This window comes from Oncorhynchus mykiss, chromosome 16 (genome assembly GCF_013265735.2).
Source record: "Oncorhynchus mykiss isolate Arlee chromosome 16, USDA_OmykA_1.1, whole genome shotgun sequence".
Lineage (NCBI taxonomy): Eukaryota > Metazoa > Chordata > Actinopteri > Salmoniformes > Salmonidae > Oncorhynchus > Oncorhynchus mykiss.
The window spans coordinates 68901631-68917755 of NC_048580.1; the positions used below are offsets into that span (position 1 = coordinate 68901631).

The following is a 16125-nucleotide window of genomic DNA, read 5'->3' on the forward strand; positions in this document are numbered from 1 at the left end:
TGAATGAATGAAATATTCTTATTAAATACTTTTTTCTTTACATAGTTGAATGTGCTGACAACTAACCCTAACCCTAACCCTCACACAAAAATGATCAATGGAAATCAAATTTATCAACCCATGGAGGTCTGGATTTGGAGTCACACTCAAAATTAAAGTGGAAAACCACACTACAGGCTGATCCACCTTTGATGTAATGTCCTTAAAACAAGTCAAAATGGGGCTCAGTAGTGTGTGTGGCCTCCACGTGCTTGTATGACCTCCCTACAACGCCTGGGCATGCTCCTGATGAGGTGGCGGATGGTCTCCTGAGGGATCTCCTCCCAGACCTGGACTAAAGCATCCGCCAACTCCTGGACAGTCTGTGGTGCAACGTGGCTTTGGTGGATGGAGCGAGACATGATGTCCCAGATGTGCTCAATTGGGATTCAGGTCTGGGGAACGGGTGGGCCAGTCCATAGCATCAATGCCTTCCTCTTGCAGGAACTGCTGACACACTCCAGCCGCATGAGGTCTAGCATTGTCTTGCATTAGGAGGAACCCAGGGCCAACCGCACCAGCATATGGTCTCACAAGGGGTCTGAGGATCTCATCTCGGTACCATCTCGGTACCAGGCTACCTCTGGCGAGCACATGGAGGGCTGTGCGGCCCCCCAAATAAATGTCACCCCACACCATGACTGGCCCACCGTCAAACCGGTCATGCTGGAGGATTTTGCAGGCAGCAGAACGTTCTTCACGGCGTCTCCAGACTCTGTCACATGTGCTCAGTGTGAACCTGCTTTCCCATCTGTGAAGAGCAGAGGGCGCCAGTGGCGAATTTGCCAATCTTGGTGTTCTCTGGCAAATGCCAAACGTCCTGCACGGTGTTGGGCTGTAAGCACAACCCCCACCTGTGGACGTCGGGCCCTCATACCACCCTCATGGAGTCTGTTTCTGACCGTTTGAGCAGACACGTGCACATTTGTGGCCTGCTGGAAGTCATTTTGCAGGGCTCTGGCAGTGCTCCTCCTGCTCCTCCTTGCACAAAGGCGGAGGTAGCAGTCCTGCTGCTGGGTTGTTTCCCTCCTACGGCCTCCTCCACGTCTCCTGATGTACTGGCCTGTCTTCTGGTAGCGCCTCCATGCTCTGGACACTACGCTGACAGACACAGCAAACCTTCTTGCCACAGCTCGCATTGATGTACCATCCTGGATGAGCTGCACTACCTGAGCCACTTGTGTGGGTTGTAGACTCCGTCTCATACTACCACTAGAGTGAAAGCACCGCCAGCATTCAAAAGTGACCAAAACATCAGCCAGGAAGCATAGGAACTGAGAAGTGGTCTGTGGTCACCACCTGCAGAACCACTCCTTTATTGGGGGTGTCTTGCTAATTGCCTATAATTTCCACATGTTGTCTATTCCATTTGCACAATAGCATGTGAAATGTATTGTCAATCAGTGTTGCTTCCTAAGTGGACAGTTTGATTTCACAGAAGTGTGATTGACTTTGAGTTACATTGTGTTGTTTAAGTGTTCCCTTTATTTTCTTGAGCAGTGTATATCAAAAAACGTGCCGCCTAGGTTGCACAATATCATGAATTTTAATTATTAGTAGACGTTCAATGTTTCTTTTGTAAAAAATATATTTTTTTAAGTGAATAATTTCACCATATTAAAACAAGAGTTCAGTTCACATAACAGGGTTGCCCTTAAAATCAGGGGCAGATGTAAATGAATCACATGATATAAATAATAATGTTCAGAAATTACTTGAGCAAAAGTATATGTCAGAGCAAAAATAAAGCTTGGGCTTTACAATGATGATGAAAACATGAGTGATTCAAAATCTTCCAAGAAGTTGGAAATACTTGATGAGGGTCATGCTTATTCTTGACACTTAGCAAGTTTTTATTCACATGAAAAAAATATATATATATATACATATATAATGAATTTTCAATGTGGTCTATATTAAATGGCACTTCATTTAATATAGACAGACTTTTAAAATTCAATATTGGCGCACAATTTCTGTATTCTACTCGTGGAATGACCTGTCTGTGTGTAAGTGTGTGTGTGTGTGTGTGTGTGTGTGTGCATCTGGAAACTTTAGTGTTTATTTTGTGTGAGTGCCTTGGTGTGACTGTCGGTAGCATTGTATGTTCAGTGTTTTATGTCAAATGAAATCAAATCTAAATGTTATTGGTCTCATACACATATTTAGCAGATGGTATTGTGGGTGTAGCGAAATGCTTGTGCTTCTAGCTCCGACAGTGCAGTAATATCTATGTGTATGTGTGTACATGCGTGTGTGTGTGTGTGTGTGTGTGTGTGTGTGTGTGTGTGTGTGCGTGTGCGTGTGTTTGTGTGTGTGCGTGCGTGCGTGCGTAAGTCTGATTATGATTGCCAGTCTATAACATACACACCGATGGGCCTTGAGAACAGATACTGTATATTTGCAAAGCCAACGAAACTCAAGATCTTGAAGGATTACCATGAGAGAAACCTGATCGGGCATGGAAGACCAATGAAGTGGATCGGGAGATTAGTGGCTGACAAGGTCACTCCTTGTGATTGGTCTGTAAGAACAGCCAAAGAGCAAGCAGCGAGAGAAAGATAGAACACAAACACACAGACATGAAACTGATATCTACAGTTACATTTAAAATATGAAGATATAACAGTCTTCAAAGTAGTTGTCGACTTCTAAGTTCTTGTATAATTAGATGGGTTTGATATCCTTGTTGAGACCTCTGATCTGTCGGCGTTTGGCGATTCTCAATGAGGAGAAAAAGAGATCGGCGGGATGGTTGATTTCATGTCACCGTTGTTCGATGAGAGATCATAACTTCGTGTGCATGTCGTTTACAGATGTCACAAGTCCAAGGCCGTGAGTATCGTGAAGAGTGCAGACTGAGTGAAGACAGAAAATCCTTCCCCCTCATGTCCAGCCCATCCCACATACAACACAAGGCTAGTGCATGTGTGTTTGTGTGTGTGTGTGTGTGTGTATGTACATGCTTGTGTGTGTGTGTGTGTGTGTGTGTGTGTATGTGTGTGTGACAGACAGTGTCCATCTGCTGTTAGATGGTCAATTGAACACTTGCCATAATAAATGTCATTGAGACTGGCCTTTAGCTAAATATGGAGGGAGCTTAAGGAGAAGGGGGGGGGGGGGGGGGGGGGGGTATGAGTGAGGTGGAGGTTTTGTGGCGTTGCAAAGTAAGCAGCAAGACGATTGGTTGATGCTAGTCCAGGCAAAGGGCTTCTTGCCCAATCCTGATCATATTCAGACAAAAGTTACCTAGATAAGGGGTACTTATTGGGTAGTCATAGTACTGTGTCTATCAACGGTGTATCAGAAAGCCACTCTTTCCCTGGACTTCCACCTTTCTCTCTGTTGTCTGTTGCAGCGGAGACAGCCACCATGGTAAGATTCTGTAGAGGGAGAAACCGAGAGCGAACGAAGATAAGAATCTTTCATGAACAGATGTTTTAGGACTGTTTGGTTCATTCTGCTTTTTTTCGACAGATGATGTCGGATTTTTTTTTTTTTTTTTTCTAAAAAGTTTTTGCTGATATTTTTTTTCCATTGTGGGGAATAGAGTGGAATTGCTGAAGATGGATATTACTGATTGATTTGAAAATGGACTAGTCCTGCCTGTGGTCAAACAACACACACACACACACACACACACACAAACACACACACACCAGCTGGCCCAGCTGTGGAGTACAGCTAGACCAAACAATTTACGTAAAGAGAGCTACTGATTTTATCGTTTGAAGGCTCTAGTTTTGTTCTTGAAGCACCAAGATCTTTCCTTTTTTTCAAAAAAACATTTTTTTTGTATTTTTCTTCTATTTGCTTGTATGAGTGATATTAAGTTGCATGTACCATAGAGCAAACATCATACGGTATAATATCGGCTGTATGTACTTCAGTTCACGTGGTAGTGTATGCCGTTGTTAAGGTTTTTCCTAGGCCACCATGGTCACCAAAGGTTACTGAGACAGTGGTGCTGGCTAGACAAAGTGATTCATCGTGACAAAGTGAGTGATTGACAGGTGGATGGCCAGCATATCTGTGTCTATGTGTCACAGTGTAGACATAGACACTAGTAATGACTCTGGCATAATCTTTTGACATGCCAGAGGGAGGCAGGATAATGAATGTGAGGGATTGGGTTGCGGGGGGGGCTGCTCAGAGTACAAGGAGTTGTTTAAGAGGATGAATGAATCAGAGTAGGGGCAGAATGGTGGGACATGACTGTGATTGACTATCAACTCTCCCTAGAGGTGTACCAAGTAGCTGTCATATTTTTTTGCTGTTGAACCCATATGGTTCAAGGAGCAAAGACAAACAGACAGTCCTGTATTCCTTCATTACTTTTCATGGAAATAATCTATATTGCTTTTCTGCTGCTTCTTATCAGTTATACAATATGTTGAAAGGAAATAAATAATGTTGTTAGATTCTTATTTTCTACCATGAACCTGTACAAATATGTGCAGCACTGTTGGTTCTGTTTACGGACTGTTGGTTCTGTTTAAGGACTGTTGGTTCTGTTTACGGACTGTTGGTTCTGTTTATGGACTGTTGGTTCTGTTTACGGACTGTTGGTTCTGTTTACGGACTGTTGGTTCTGTTTACAGACTGTTGGTTCTGTTTACGGACTGTTGGTTCTGTTTACAGACTGTTGGTTCTGTTTAAGGACTGTTGGTTCTGTTTATGGACTGTTGGTTCTGTTTATTGACCATTTGTTCTAGACTGAAATGATAAATGAAAATAAGGTGCTGAAAGTGGAAAGTTTGTGACCATTTGATATTTAGTTAAATAATGTAGCTGGTCATTTAGCTTGATGTAGATGTGTGAGGAGTTGCTGCCAGTCAATGGTAGGTAGGTGGAGGTGATGACAGATATATGGGGGGAAATAAGTGGCACAGAGGTTTAAGGCACTGCATCTCGGTGCTAGAGGCGTCACTACAGACATTCGGGCTCAAATCCAGGCTGTACCACAACTGGCTGTGATTGGGAGTCCCATAGGGCGGCGCACAATTGGCCCAGCGTCGTCTGAGTTTGGCCGGGGTAGGCCGTCATTGTTAATAAGAATTTGTTCTTAACTGACTTATTAAATAAAGTATTGTTTTTATTAAAATGTACTAAATGACCCATCCCATACAGTGTGATAGCAGCTGCCTGCAGCTATAGGGTGTCCAGGCTGTGGTCTGAATCCTACATGCTCTCTTCAATGACAGCTCTACGGCACAGTTGCAGTCAATTAGAATTGAAGGCAGTCAATTCAGGAAATAAACTGAAATTCCAATTCAATAATTGAAAGAAAGGCAATCTGTTTTAAATTACTTCTCAAAAAACTAAAAAGTATTTCCATTTTTGTAAGTTTAAATTCAAATCACTTATTGAATTGACTCCAACCCTGCTCTACAATGCTTGTATTAATCTTCTCAGAAAGGTTTCTTTTAATATATAATATATAATTATATAACACCACAGGCACAGTGAACTAGTACATGAGAAAAAACATATATATGATTACAACTTCCCCTATCCTCCCCCTCTAGCCTACTGAAACACAGAGTGATGCCCGCTCCTTCCTGAGCGAGGACATGATTGCCGGTAAGCCACGTGTGTAATAAATAACCTATCCACATGTCTGCTTGTTCCTAACTGCTTCTTCCTAGCTGCTTGTTCCTAACTGCTTGTTCCTAACTTTATTGAGATACACACAGCATGGTTGTGAATCATGTATCACTTCACATTCAGCTATTTGGGTCGTGTTTATGTTGTCATAGTCCTAATGTTAACAAAACGTGTCACTTTAAAATGCTCTGATTGTACCAAGAGGACATTAAGGTCAACAGGTGAGAATTTGTCTCAGTAAACACCAACTCTCCCCTCCAGAGTTCCAGGCTGCCTTCAACCTGTTCGACAGTGACGGTGGCGGTGACATCAGCACCAGGGAGTTGGGTCAGGTGATGAGGATGTTGGGCCAGAACCCGACCAGAGAGGAGTTGGCCCTGATCATCGAGGAGGTCGATGAGGATGGTAAAATAACTGACTGGGTCAAATGTCAGGAGATAATTCAAATGTCTGACCAGGGTATTTCTACTATTATTCATACATCCCATGTCCCTGCTTCATCTCATGAGCCCCTGGTTGTCTTCCCCTCCTCCCAATACCAGGTAGCGGCAGCATCGACTTCGAGGAGTTCTTGGTCATGATGGTGAGGCTCCTGAAGGAGGACCAGGCCGGCAAGTCCGAGGAAGAGTTATCAGAGGTCTTCCGTATTTTCGACAAGTACGTCGTCCCCTGAATCATAACTCCTGGAGTCTCGTCCTTATTGACACAGAGGTTTCTCACCCGTGGTTCACCATAACCAACCAGGGATACCACACGGTATCTGATGGATGGATAATCACAGGACCTCGTTCGGAAGCCCTAATGACAAATACAGCAGCTATGTGTTGCATTATTCTCATGTATCTCAACTGATCTTATCCTCTGCCCAATACAACAGAAACGGCGACGGTTTTATTGACCGTGAGGAGTTAAATGACATCTTGGCCGCCACTGGAGAGCCAGTCACAGAGGAGGAATGTATCGAGCTAATGACAGACGCAGACCTAAACAAAGACAACAGGCTTGATTTTGATGGTAAGACACTCCCACACACACAGGATTCATTTGCTGCAATGGAAATATCATTTACATTCATGTGTTGTGCTAACTGAACATAAACATGTAGATGACTAATAGTCAATGGTAAACGATAGCATAGTAACTTTGACTAGTGATTGGTTTGGGAATAACAGGGGCAATTTGGTGTGCACGGTCTGTGGGTAAATATAGACTGGAATGCACACACACACACACACACACACACACACACACACACACAGTTGACTGTTTAAACTATGGTAATTTGTGTAGGCAAGTTTATTTCTTTAATTAAAATTAATGACCACAAGTCTTGACTAAACTCAACTCCCGCTGTTCTGGGTTTCTCTACAACAAATATTCACAACAGAATACAACGTTGAGGTCTGGGATCACGGAAGTACCACATCCACATGACATAAACATTAACATGAAAGGGCTCATATATAACCATGGTCCTCAGGTGCCTGGACACATACAGGGTTATAGAGGGATACTATATATGGTGCTTGGGGTAGAAGGTTGTAGTTTGATGATTACAGGAAGGTGTTTTCATATCCCACAGAGAGGGAGGTGGACAGGGATAAAAGTATTCTCAGTAGTAGAGGAACCAATGAACCCCTGTCTTCTGTGTTCCAGAATTTCTGAAAATGATGGAGAATGTACAGTAACAAGACCACCATTCCTTTGTGACCCTTCCCATGTGTCACTTCTCCTGCTTGAAGAAAAGAACAACTGTTTCTGAATGGAAAAAAATCAAATACAAAAATGAAAGCCACATTTTATTTTTGAGTCTTCCCAACTACTTACAGTAAAGAGTCTACCCAAAAACATTACAAATCAAATCAAACTTTATTGATGGCGTACACAGATTTACAGATGTTATTGCAGGTGCAAGGAAATGCTTGTGTTAATATCAGTAATATCTAGCAATACAATAAAAAAAATACAGACTATACAAATGGTTAAAAAAATAAATAAAATAGAAATGAAGAAATATTTTTTTTAGTCAGTCGAGAATATATACTGAACAAAAATATGAACGCAACATGGAAAGTGTTGGTCCCATGTTTCATGAGCTGAAATAAAATATCCCAGAGATTTTTCATATGCACAAAAAGCTTAATTTCTCTCAAATTTTGTGCACAAATTTGTTTACATCTCTGTTAGTGAGCATTTCTCCTCTACCAAGATAATCCATCCACCTGACAGGTGTGGCATATCAAGAATCTGATTAACGAGCATGATCATTACACAGGGCAGCAGGTAGCGTAGTGGTTAGAGCGTTGAGCCAATAACCGAAAGGTTGCTGGATTGAATCCCTGAGCTGACAAGGTAAAAAACTGTCATTCTGCCCCTGAACAAGGCAGTTAACCCACTGTTCCTAGAACAATGTTGAAAATAAGAATTTGTTCTTAACTGACTTGCATAGTTAAATAAACACAGCTGCACCTTGTGCTGGGGACAATAAAAGGCCACTCTGCAATTGGCATGCTGACTGCAGGAATGTCCACCAGAGCTGTTGCCAGAGAATGTAATGTTAATTTCTCTACCATAAGCCCAGGACCTCCACATCCGGCTTCTTTCACTGTGGCATCGTCTGAGACCAGCCAACCGGACAGCTGAGGAAACGGAGGAGTATTTATGTCTATAAGAAAGCCCTTTTGTGGGGGAAAACTCATTCTGATTGGCTGTGCCTGGTTCCCCAGTGGGTGGGCCTGGCTCCAAAGTGGGTGGGCCTATGCCCACCCATGGCAGCGCCCCTGCCTAATCATATACATAGGGTATAGATATATATATAAATATATATATATATATAGATATCGTAAGGAGTCTGCCCAAAACAACTACAGTAAAGTTAAAATAGGGTTTGAGAAAAGACAATAACGGAAGGTTATTTACCCCCTCCTCGATGCTGCCGATCTCAGTCATGTTGACTCTGTGGCTATAAATATACGTCCAACCCTTTTAAGACGAAGAGTCTTTCCGCTCCCCGCAACCTAACACTTCCCACCCAGCTGTCTCTTTACACCTGCTCCCTCTCAAGAAATGCTACACCCCTCTGGCCCCTCGCCCCTCTGTGTCTCGCCTCTTGCACCCCTCCCCTCGCCCCTCTCCTCTCTCCTCTCTGCTTCTCGCCCCTCTCCTCTCTGCGTCTCGCCCCTCCCCCTATCCTCTCCTCTCCTTTCTGTGTCTCACCCCTCTCCTCTCCTCTCTGCGTCTCGCCCCTCTCCTCTCTGTGTCTCACCCCTCCCCCTCTCCTCTCTGTGTCTCACCCCTCCCACTCTCCTCTCTGTGTCTCACCCCTCCCCCTCTCCTCTCTGCGTCTCGCCCCTCCCCCTATCCTCTCCTCTCCTCTCTGTGTCTCACCCCTCCCACTCTCCTCTCTGCGTCTTGCCACTCTCCTTTCTGCGTCTCACCCCTCTCCTTCCGTGACTCGCCAACTGGCTCCTCTCCTTTCTGCGTCTCACCCCTCTCCTTCCGTGACTCGCCAACTGGCTCCTCTCCTTTCTGCGTCTCTCCCCTCTTGCAGTCTCAACCCTGTACAGAGTACTTTCAAAATAAATCTGCTTTCATCTTTAACATTTGTTTCCATCTCCTTGTTGCCATGTTGATCCAGTAGACTGGATCATTGTCTGCTCCTTCTGTATGACTCCACTCTACCTTTTCTCTCATAATGCAACACTATCAGCCCTACTCTAATGAAACAGAATGCTCCAGTACCACTACCCCTCCCCCCACCACAGCTACTTCTACCCCCGTCCCTTGCCACTCTCCCCCACCCTGACTTATGACTGCAACATCTCAGGTATCCTAGCCCCCACCTGCCTTGCCTTGCCACTCTCCCCCACCCTGACTTATGACTACAATAGTTCAGGTATCCTAGCCCTCCCTCACCCCGTATATTCCACGTTCTCCTCCTCTCTCCTATTCCCATATAATAACTATTCCCACTAGTCAGTGTCCTTGGTTTCTGAAAACACCTTTGTTCCAAAGTCCACAGAAAAAAAAACAGTCATCCTGATTGACTCTGCCTAATCCTTCTGAGGTCCTTTGTTGTCGTTTTTCGTGTGATGAATCTTGAAAGATTAATGAAAACGGATGAAAGAGAAATAAGCCTACAACATTAGGTTAAGGAGCAAAGTCCAAAACAGTTAAATAAAAATAAAAAGACTGTACAGATGAAGAAAACTTTCAGAAGCTTCTAATTGAGTCGCTAAATGCAACTTGCAAAATCAATGATCTTTTCATCACTTGTGAGATGTCATCCATGATGATCAAAAAACGAGACTGCAGTAGTTAACAGTGACAAGAATGCTCTGACACCGCTCTGACACTGCTCTGTCTCCATGAAGAGGTTACAAATACCATATCAGTATTGTAAGATGCCATCCCCGGGGGCTCTGACACCGCTACCAGATGCAACAGCGTACCTTGAAGATGTCTGGAATAAGAACCTAGAGGAGGTTTGTAATGTGTCGTAGCAGCACCCCACCAAATCCTTATTTTGGTGGATATCCTCTGCTCCCTGAGTATATAGCCATTAAACCCTCCCCCCTCCCTCCTCGCCACCACCACTAACAACATCCCACCCCCTTCTTCCCCATAATACCCCAGTATCCCAACGCTCCTCCTCCCTCTGCTCAGGAAACTACCACCATACAAGGAGAGTCAAATATTGAGTGGTTGGCCGGTTTATTGGATACGATACTGTGATTAAGGGCGTGCTCCGTCTCTGTCCTGTCCCCATACAACCATAAATCGTCTGCTATTCAAGGCAGCCCTTTTCCACAGGGTAGGGTTTCACGCCCAGAAGGAAACGCCATCCCATAGTCACAAACCACTCTGGGCCCACCCTTCTTTATCAGCAATGCAGAGGCCTACCTTGGTTTAAAGTATGGTAACAGCAATCACCATGTTTGCTTGAAATCACAAGTGCATGCTTGGACATAAACTACACCTTGTTTCAGAATGTAATAATTTCAGAGATTGCTTAAAAGGGCTGGCTTCATTCCCTTCTGGAAATCTGCAAAAAAAGGTTTAAACTTGGAGAGTGGTTCCGGAGAGGGAATTTGTTTAGGTTGATGAGCTAAAACATTGTGTCTGACAGGGAATAGATAGGCATACTGTTACATTCAGGCACCTCAAACCTGCTGCACTTACAACAGGGGTGTCAAACTCATTGCCTGGGGGGGGGCTGGTCTCTGCTGGTTTTTGTTTTTTCCTTTCAATTAAGACCTCGACAACCAGGTGAAGGGAGTTATTTAATAATTATTGACCTTAATTCATCAATCAATTACAAGGGAAGAGCGAAAACCAGCAAACACTCAGCCCTTCGTGGAATGAGTTTGACACTTGACTTACAATCAAAAGAAACAACTGGTAGATGGATACTAATAAAAAGTCTTACTTCAATGCCCAGAAATGTTGTGCGCATTTCAATAGTGACATGTACCTGAAAACTTCCCAAAACTTCCTAATAGCTAAGTTTACCCCATCAATTAAATGTTTGCAGATTCAAGACCACCACTCTCCACTTTTATTGGCTGGTGGAGGGCCTCAGAACCCTAAAAAGTTCAAGATTCTAAATCTGGAGTCCTGTGAGCATCAGTGGGCGTGTCTTAGGTGACCGGTTTAAAGTGTGTCTAAACTCACTTGACGTCTAGTCTTTCTGTTGAGGTGCACCCGGATTGACCACTCCTTTGGGCTATATTTCCGTGGATATTTAGGGGAAAGCTAATCAGCAACCATGGTAAGAACAATGACTTGAACACATGCAACCAATTACACGAATGAAAGCATAATGAACAGCGAGTTTGTATAGGTTAAATGTGCAATGTTACATTTGGATGGGTACAGAAATTAGGGCAATTAAAATTAAATTAGCCTAATTTTGAAATTATTTATTTTAGAATAATTTCAACAATGTATTGTCTCAATATAAAGTGTAAGGTATAAAACATCAGATTGAAATAGTACAGTAATTAGCTTAGATCATGATTTCTCAATCATCTTGATAATAACAATCACTAAATTGCTTAACCAAAAAATATAAAGTGTAATATGTTTACAGTGTATAGATATATATCTAATTTATATATCTAAGTTTATAGTGTGTATAGATATCTACTTTATATATCCATATCTGGAACATGAAAGTTGTGGGGGCGCAGGGTAGATATGGGTACTTGTCAGGCACACAACCTAAAAGGGAGTCCGACAGCAAGGCTGCGGATAGTGCTTATGCGACAAATTCTGTCGGATTGTATGTCAGTATGGCCATATACGGAGGGAGGAGGGGGGGGGGGGGGTGTAATGTGTTGAGCCTTAAATAGCATGGCACATTTTCACTTGGCCTAAGAGCTGTCCGTAGGCCGTATAGGCTTAACCTACCCTTTTTGGGCAGGGCACGTGTGACTGTCAATACAAACACACGAATGCTAATAGCCAATAACTTTTGCTTCAAAAAAATATATATGTTGTCTTGGAGAGATGGTCACTACAATGACTTGACACACGTGGCGCTGTTTTTCCTCTAGACTGACGCGCAACAGGAGGCCCGCTCATACTTGAGCGAGGAGATGCTTAACGGTGAGTAGGCCCATAGCAAACCATGTTGCCGTTAATTCACGTCAGGTCTAATGAATATAATAATTCGTTTCCCGATACTTATGGCCTAATCATTCTAGAGTTCAAGGCTGCCTTCGACATGTTTGACACCGACGGTGGCGGTGATATCAGCACCAAGGAATTGGGTCAGGTCATGAGGATGTTGGGCCAGAATCCGACAAGAGAGGAGTTGGATGAAATCATTGAGGAGGTCGATGAGGATGGTGAGAAACTGCTGAATCTAAAATTGACTCATGTTAGCCTACATGAATGTGTGTATATATAAACCTAAATGGAACACTTGCGTTTTGGTAAAACCAATGCCCGTGTTGTGCTCAGGTGACCAGTGTTTCATAAGTACCTGTTAACATTGTCTGTAGTAGTTTTTTATTCGCGCGCCTGTTAACATTGTCTGTAGTAGTTTTTTATTCGCGCGCCTGTTAACATTGTCTGTAGTAGTTTTTTATTTGCGCGTGATGCGTAATCTGGCCCTTCACCTCAGGTAGCGGAACCATCGACTTCGAGGAGTTCTTGGTCATGATGGTGAGGCTCCTAAAGGAGGACCAGGCCGGAAAGTCCGAGGGAGAGTTAGCGGAATGTTTCCGTGTGTTCGACAAGTAGGTTACAGGCTTGGGGAGAAGAGGTTACCGTTTACATGTGTGTAATTACAGTCAGCTTTCAAATGATGGCGAAAGGCTCTTAAACTCCTTCCAATGTGTTACTAATGCAGGAATGCCGACGGCTATATCGACAGAGAAGAGTTCGCCATCATCATCCGCAGCTCTGGAGAACAAATCTCAGAGGAGGAAATTGATGAGCTGCTGAAGGATGGAGACAAGAACGCTGATGGCATGCTGGACTTTGACGGTAGGACATAGGGATGATGCCTTTGATTATAACTGTGGTGCTGATTGGCTAATTAGCCTACGACCTGCATTTTCATAATGGATACTGAGGGACTTTTTAATTGACCCTGAAATACATTTAAATGTTTTGTTCATAATGGATTAATTTTTCAGAATTCCTCAAGATGATGGAAAATGTGCAGTAAAACGGAGACTCATGGACATTCCTCCTTCCTTTGACCCCTGCTGACCTATTCCGATCCTCTATTGACCCACTCCAACTCACCCTCCCTATCTGGTCCATTGCCCCCGTTCATCCACCTCAAAAAACAACTAGACCTGTTCGACAGGCACCTGGTGGAAGTTACCAGAGCTTTTGAGCCCTTCCTGCTTGTGATTGACGCCAAGCTGCTGCTGTTCCCCAAATTAGGTGGGCAAGGCCCGGGATGTGAAAATAACTGCAACTCTACAGAATGGCTCAGTGCATCATAGGCACTCAGCACAACAGCCTGAAGCTGGGAGCTTAGTCAGGACGTAGTCTAATGGGCTGCTTGTGATCGCTGCTTAGACCAATCACGTCACTGTAATAATAAATTGTTTGAAAGGAGATATTAATAAACACATGCTCACTGGAAGTTGGTCTGTAGGCTATTATTGAGGAATGTCAAAATGTTTGTGTTTTACTTTGATTCATACATCCATCTTGTCTTTGATGCCGTTGTTACCGTTTTGGACCAAAATAACAAGCCAGATTAGAAAGCAGTGAAGCTAGGCCTACTTACTCATTGCAAAATACAAATAAATATATACCATCGGGGAAATCCTGGCAAGTTTTTAATATATTGATTATGCAAACAATTTGAGCCAAAGGAGTCCCACTTAAAATAGAGTACTGATACAGTGAGTTAAGGCAGGGTTTCCTAAAGTTGGTCCTGCCCCCCAGGGGTGCACCTTTTGCCCACAGCCGATTCAAAGCTTGGAGTTGGTTGTTTGAATCCGCTGTGCAGTCCTTGGGTAAAAAACAAAAGGTAGGGAGGGGAGGGGAGAGGCTCCAGGACAGAGTTTGAGGAAACCCAGGGTTAAGAGACAAAGGATAAACTCCGTCTTGCAGTTTCATTGCATGCAGTTAGGTCCATGTGCATTCATTTGCAAACATTTAATAACAGCACAGGCCAAATAGTTTATTCAACAATAACACTATATATCCACTGTCTAAAGTTGTAGGAGCAAGTTAAATGGTCCCGGAACAAAAACTCATCCATGGATTCATATAGAAAGTCTACATTGACCTCCCCTCTGGGCCATGTCCTGAAATAAATATCTCCGTAAAGGATGGAAGACGGTGTCAAAAGGTGTAAGTTACTGTATTCATTTCACCATGCCTATCCTTAGCGAGGAATGGGACAATCCTCTCACAAGAGCAAAGTTAGCTCACATGACATGATTTATACTGCAAAGCAATATCCTTCAGCAGACGGACTTTAATGAGAACTTTCCAGTATTAAGTTTTCACATACACCGGATAGGTGCAGTGAATTGTGATGTTTTACAGGGTAAGCCATAGTAGGCAGCCCCCCTAAAACAAATCAGGGTTAAGTGCCTTGCTCAAGGGTACAGACCATTTTTTTCAGTGTCAGCTCAGGTATTCGAAACAGCAAAACTCTCAGCTACCTGCCATCCTGTTATTCGTCTACGCTATTAGATTGAGAGATTATTTGTGAACAAACGTATAATTCCCAACTGAAAGGCAGCAACATAGCATCTAGTCTGCCAGAAAGCCACACACAGATGATTTTGATAAAGATATGTATATAAGGCATTGGCATTTGACATGAGCACAAACATAACTGAAGTCACAAGTGGATGGTCAATTAACATCTCTATGGCCACATCTGCTACAAAATAAACGTTAGATCCTTATAAAAACATGTTTAATAATCATAGCAGAATACACAGCATGGACAATGCGGGAAAAAAAATCCATGTTGAAGCCCATATCCCTCTACAACCACAGGACCTAAGAACCATAGTTTGCTTCATCAAAGGCCTTGCGGGCTCTCTTCAACTCCTCGTTCATCGTCAAGAGGTCCTTCACTCTGGCAAACTTCCTTGGATCTTTCCGGATGAGGAAAACAATGTCTTCCACCTGGACACGGCCCTGGCGTCCGATGGACATGGCTTTGTGTGTCATCTCCGTGACGAACTCGATCACAAGGTCCTCCAGGATGTCCACTGATTCAGTGTAGGGATTCTGGTCGTCTCCAAACCCATACATCATACACCGAAGCTCTTTAGAAAACAACCGTTTTCGCTTGCCGTGGCTCCCATCGGTTCCACCCGCCCCGTCATCCAAATCCTCGTCGAAATTGGTTTCGTCTTCCTCCTCCGCCATTCTACCAGCGCCAAACGGTGTACTAGAGCTAGCAATTGTAGCTAGCGTTAGCTAACTAGCTAATTAATAACGTGGCTAACTTAGCTGGCTAGTTACAAATCCCAGTGTCCAAAGGTGTTTCGCAAACGTTTCAGGAAGATGCAATTGGAATCCTGAAACGGTTTGTGTCGAGGTGTTTATATTTATTTTAGCTTAATATCAATAATAAAAACCTAGGAGCACAACAGCCAAACCTCCGAATTAACGATTTCTTCTTCACTGTATTTGCCACCGGAAGTACTTACAGCACTTGTCTTGGCGTTATTTTGCTTGGAAAAATAATAATACTGCCACCTAGCTGCGGTGAGTGGGGCTCAAATCAAATGTTATTTGTCACATGCGCCGAATACAAGATTAGACCTTACAGTGAAATGCTTAACCAACAATGCAGTTTTAAGAAAAACAAGTGTTAAGTTAAAAATAAAAACATAATTAAAGAGCAGCAGTAAAATTGCAGCAGCGAGGCTATGTACAGCGTCAATCAATGTGCAGGGGCACCGGTTAGTCAAGGTAAATGAGGTAATATCTACATGTAGGTAGAGTTAAAGTGACAATTTATAGATAATAAAGAGAGAG

The 16125-nt window shown here is 43.4% G+C and overlaps 3 protein-coding genes across 4 annotated transcripts; 2 read left to right on the forward strand and 1 right to left on the reverse strand.

Annotated features, from left to right (window-relative positions):
• The first annotated feature begins 3179 nt into the window (after window positions 1-3179).
• Window positions 3180-7601, forward strand: LOC110492628 (troponin C, skeletal muscle). The gene is made up of 6 exons (XM_021567053.2): window positions 3180-3414; window positions 5568-5622; window positions 5908-6051; window positions 6189-6303; window positions 6524-6660; window positions 7303-7601. The coding sequence occupies exons 1-6, from the start codon at window positions 3412-3414 to the stop codon at window positions 7332-7334; spliced, it is 486 nt and encodes a 161-aa protein (XP_021422728.1). The 5' UTR covers window positions 3180-3411; the 3' UTR covers window positions 7335-7601.
• Window positions 7602-11256: 3655 nt separating this feature from the next.
• LOC110492629 (troponin C, skeletal muscle) lies at window positions 11257-13753 on the forward strand. Of its 2 annotated transcripts, XM_021567054.2 has the most exons (6): window positions 11257-11416; window positions 12204-12255; window positions 12354-12497; window positions 12776-12890; window positions 13004-13140; window positions 13293-13747. In XM_021567054.2, the coding sequence occupies exons 1-6, from the start codon at window positions 11414-11416 to the stop codon at window positions 13322-13324; spliced, it is 483 nt and encodes a 160-aa protein (XP_021422729.1). In that variant the 5' UTR covers window positions 11257-11413; the 3' UTR covers window positions 13325-13747. The 2 variants fall into 2 exon arrangements, with proteins under 2 accessions (XP_021422729.1, XP_036803543.1); XM_036947648.1 differs by lacking the exons at window positions 11257-11416; window positions 12204-12255 and having other exon boundaries at window positions 12263-12497; window positions 13293-13753.
• A 192-nt stretch (window positions 13754-13945) lies between these two features.
• LOC110492630 (TATA-box binding protein associated factor 13) lies at window positions 13946-15796 on the reverse strand. The gene has a single exon (XM_021567055.2). The coding sequence runs from the start codon at window positions 15508-15510 to the stop codon at window positions 15136-15138; it is 375 nt and encodes a 124-aa protein (XP_021422730.1). The 5' UTR covers window positions 15511-15796; the 3' UTR covers window positions 13946-15135.
• Between the last annotated feature and the right edge of the window lie 329 nt (window positions 15797-16125).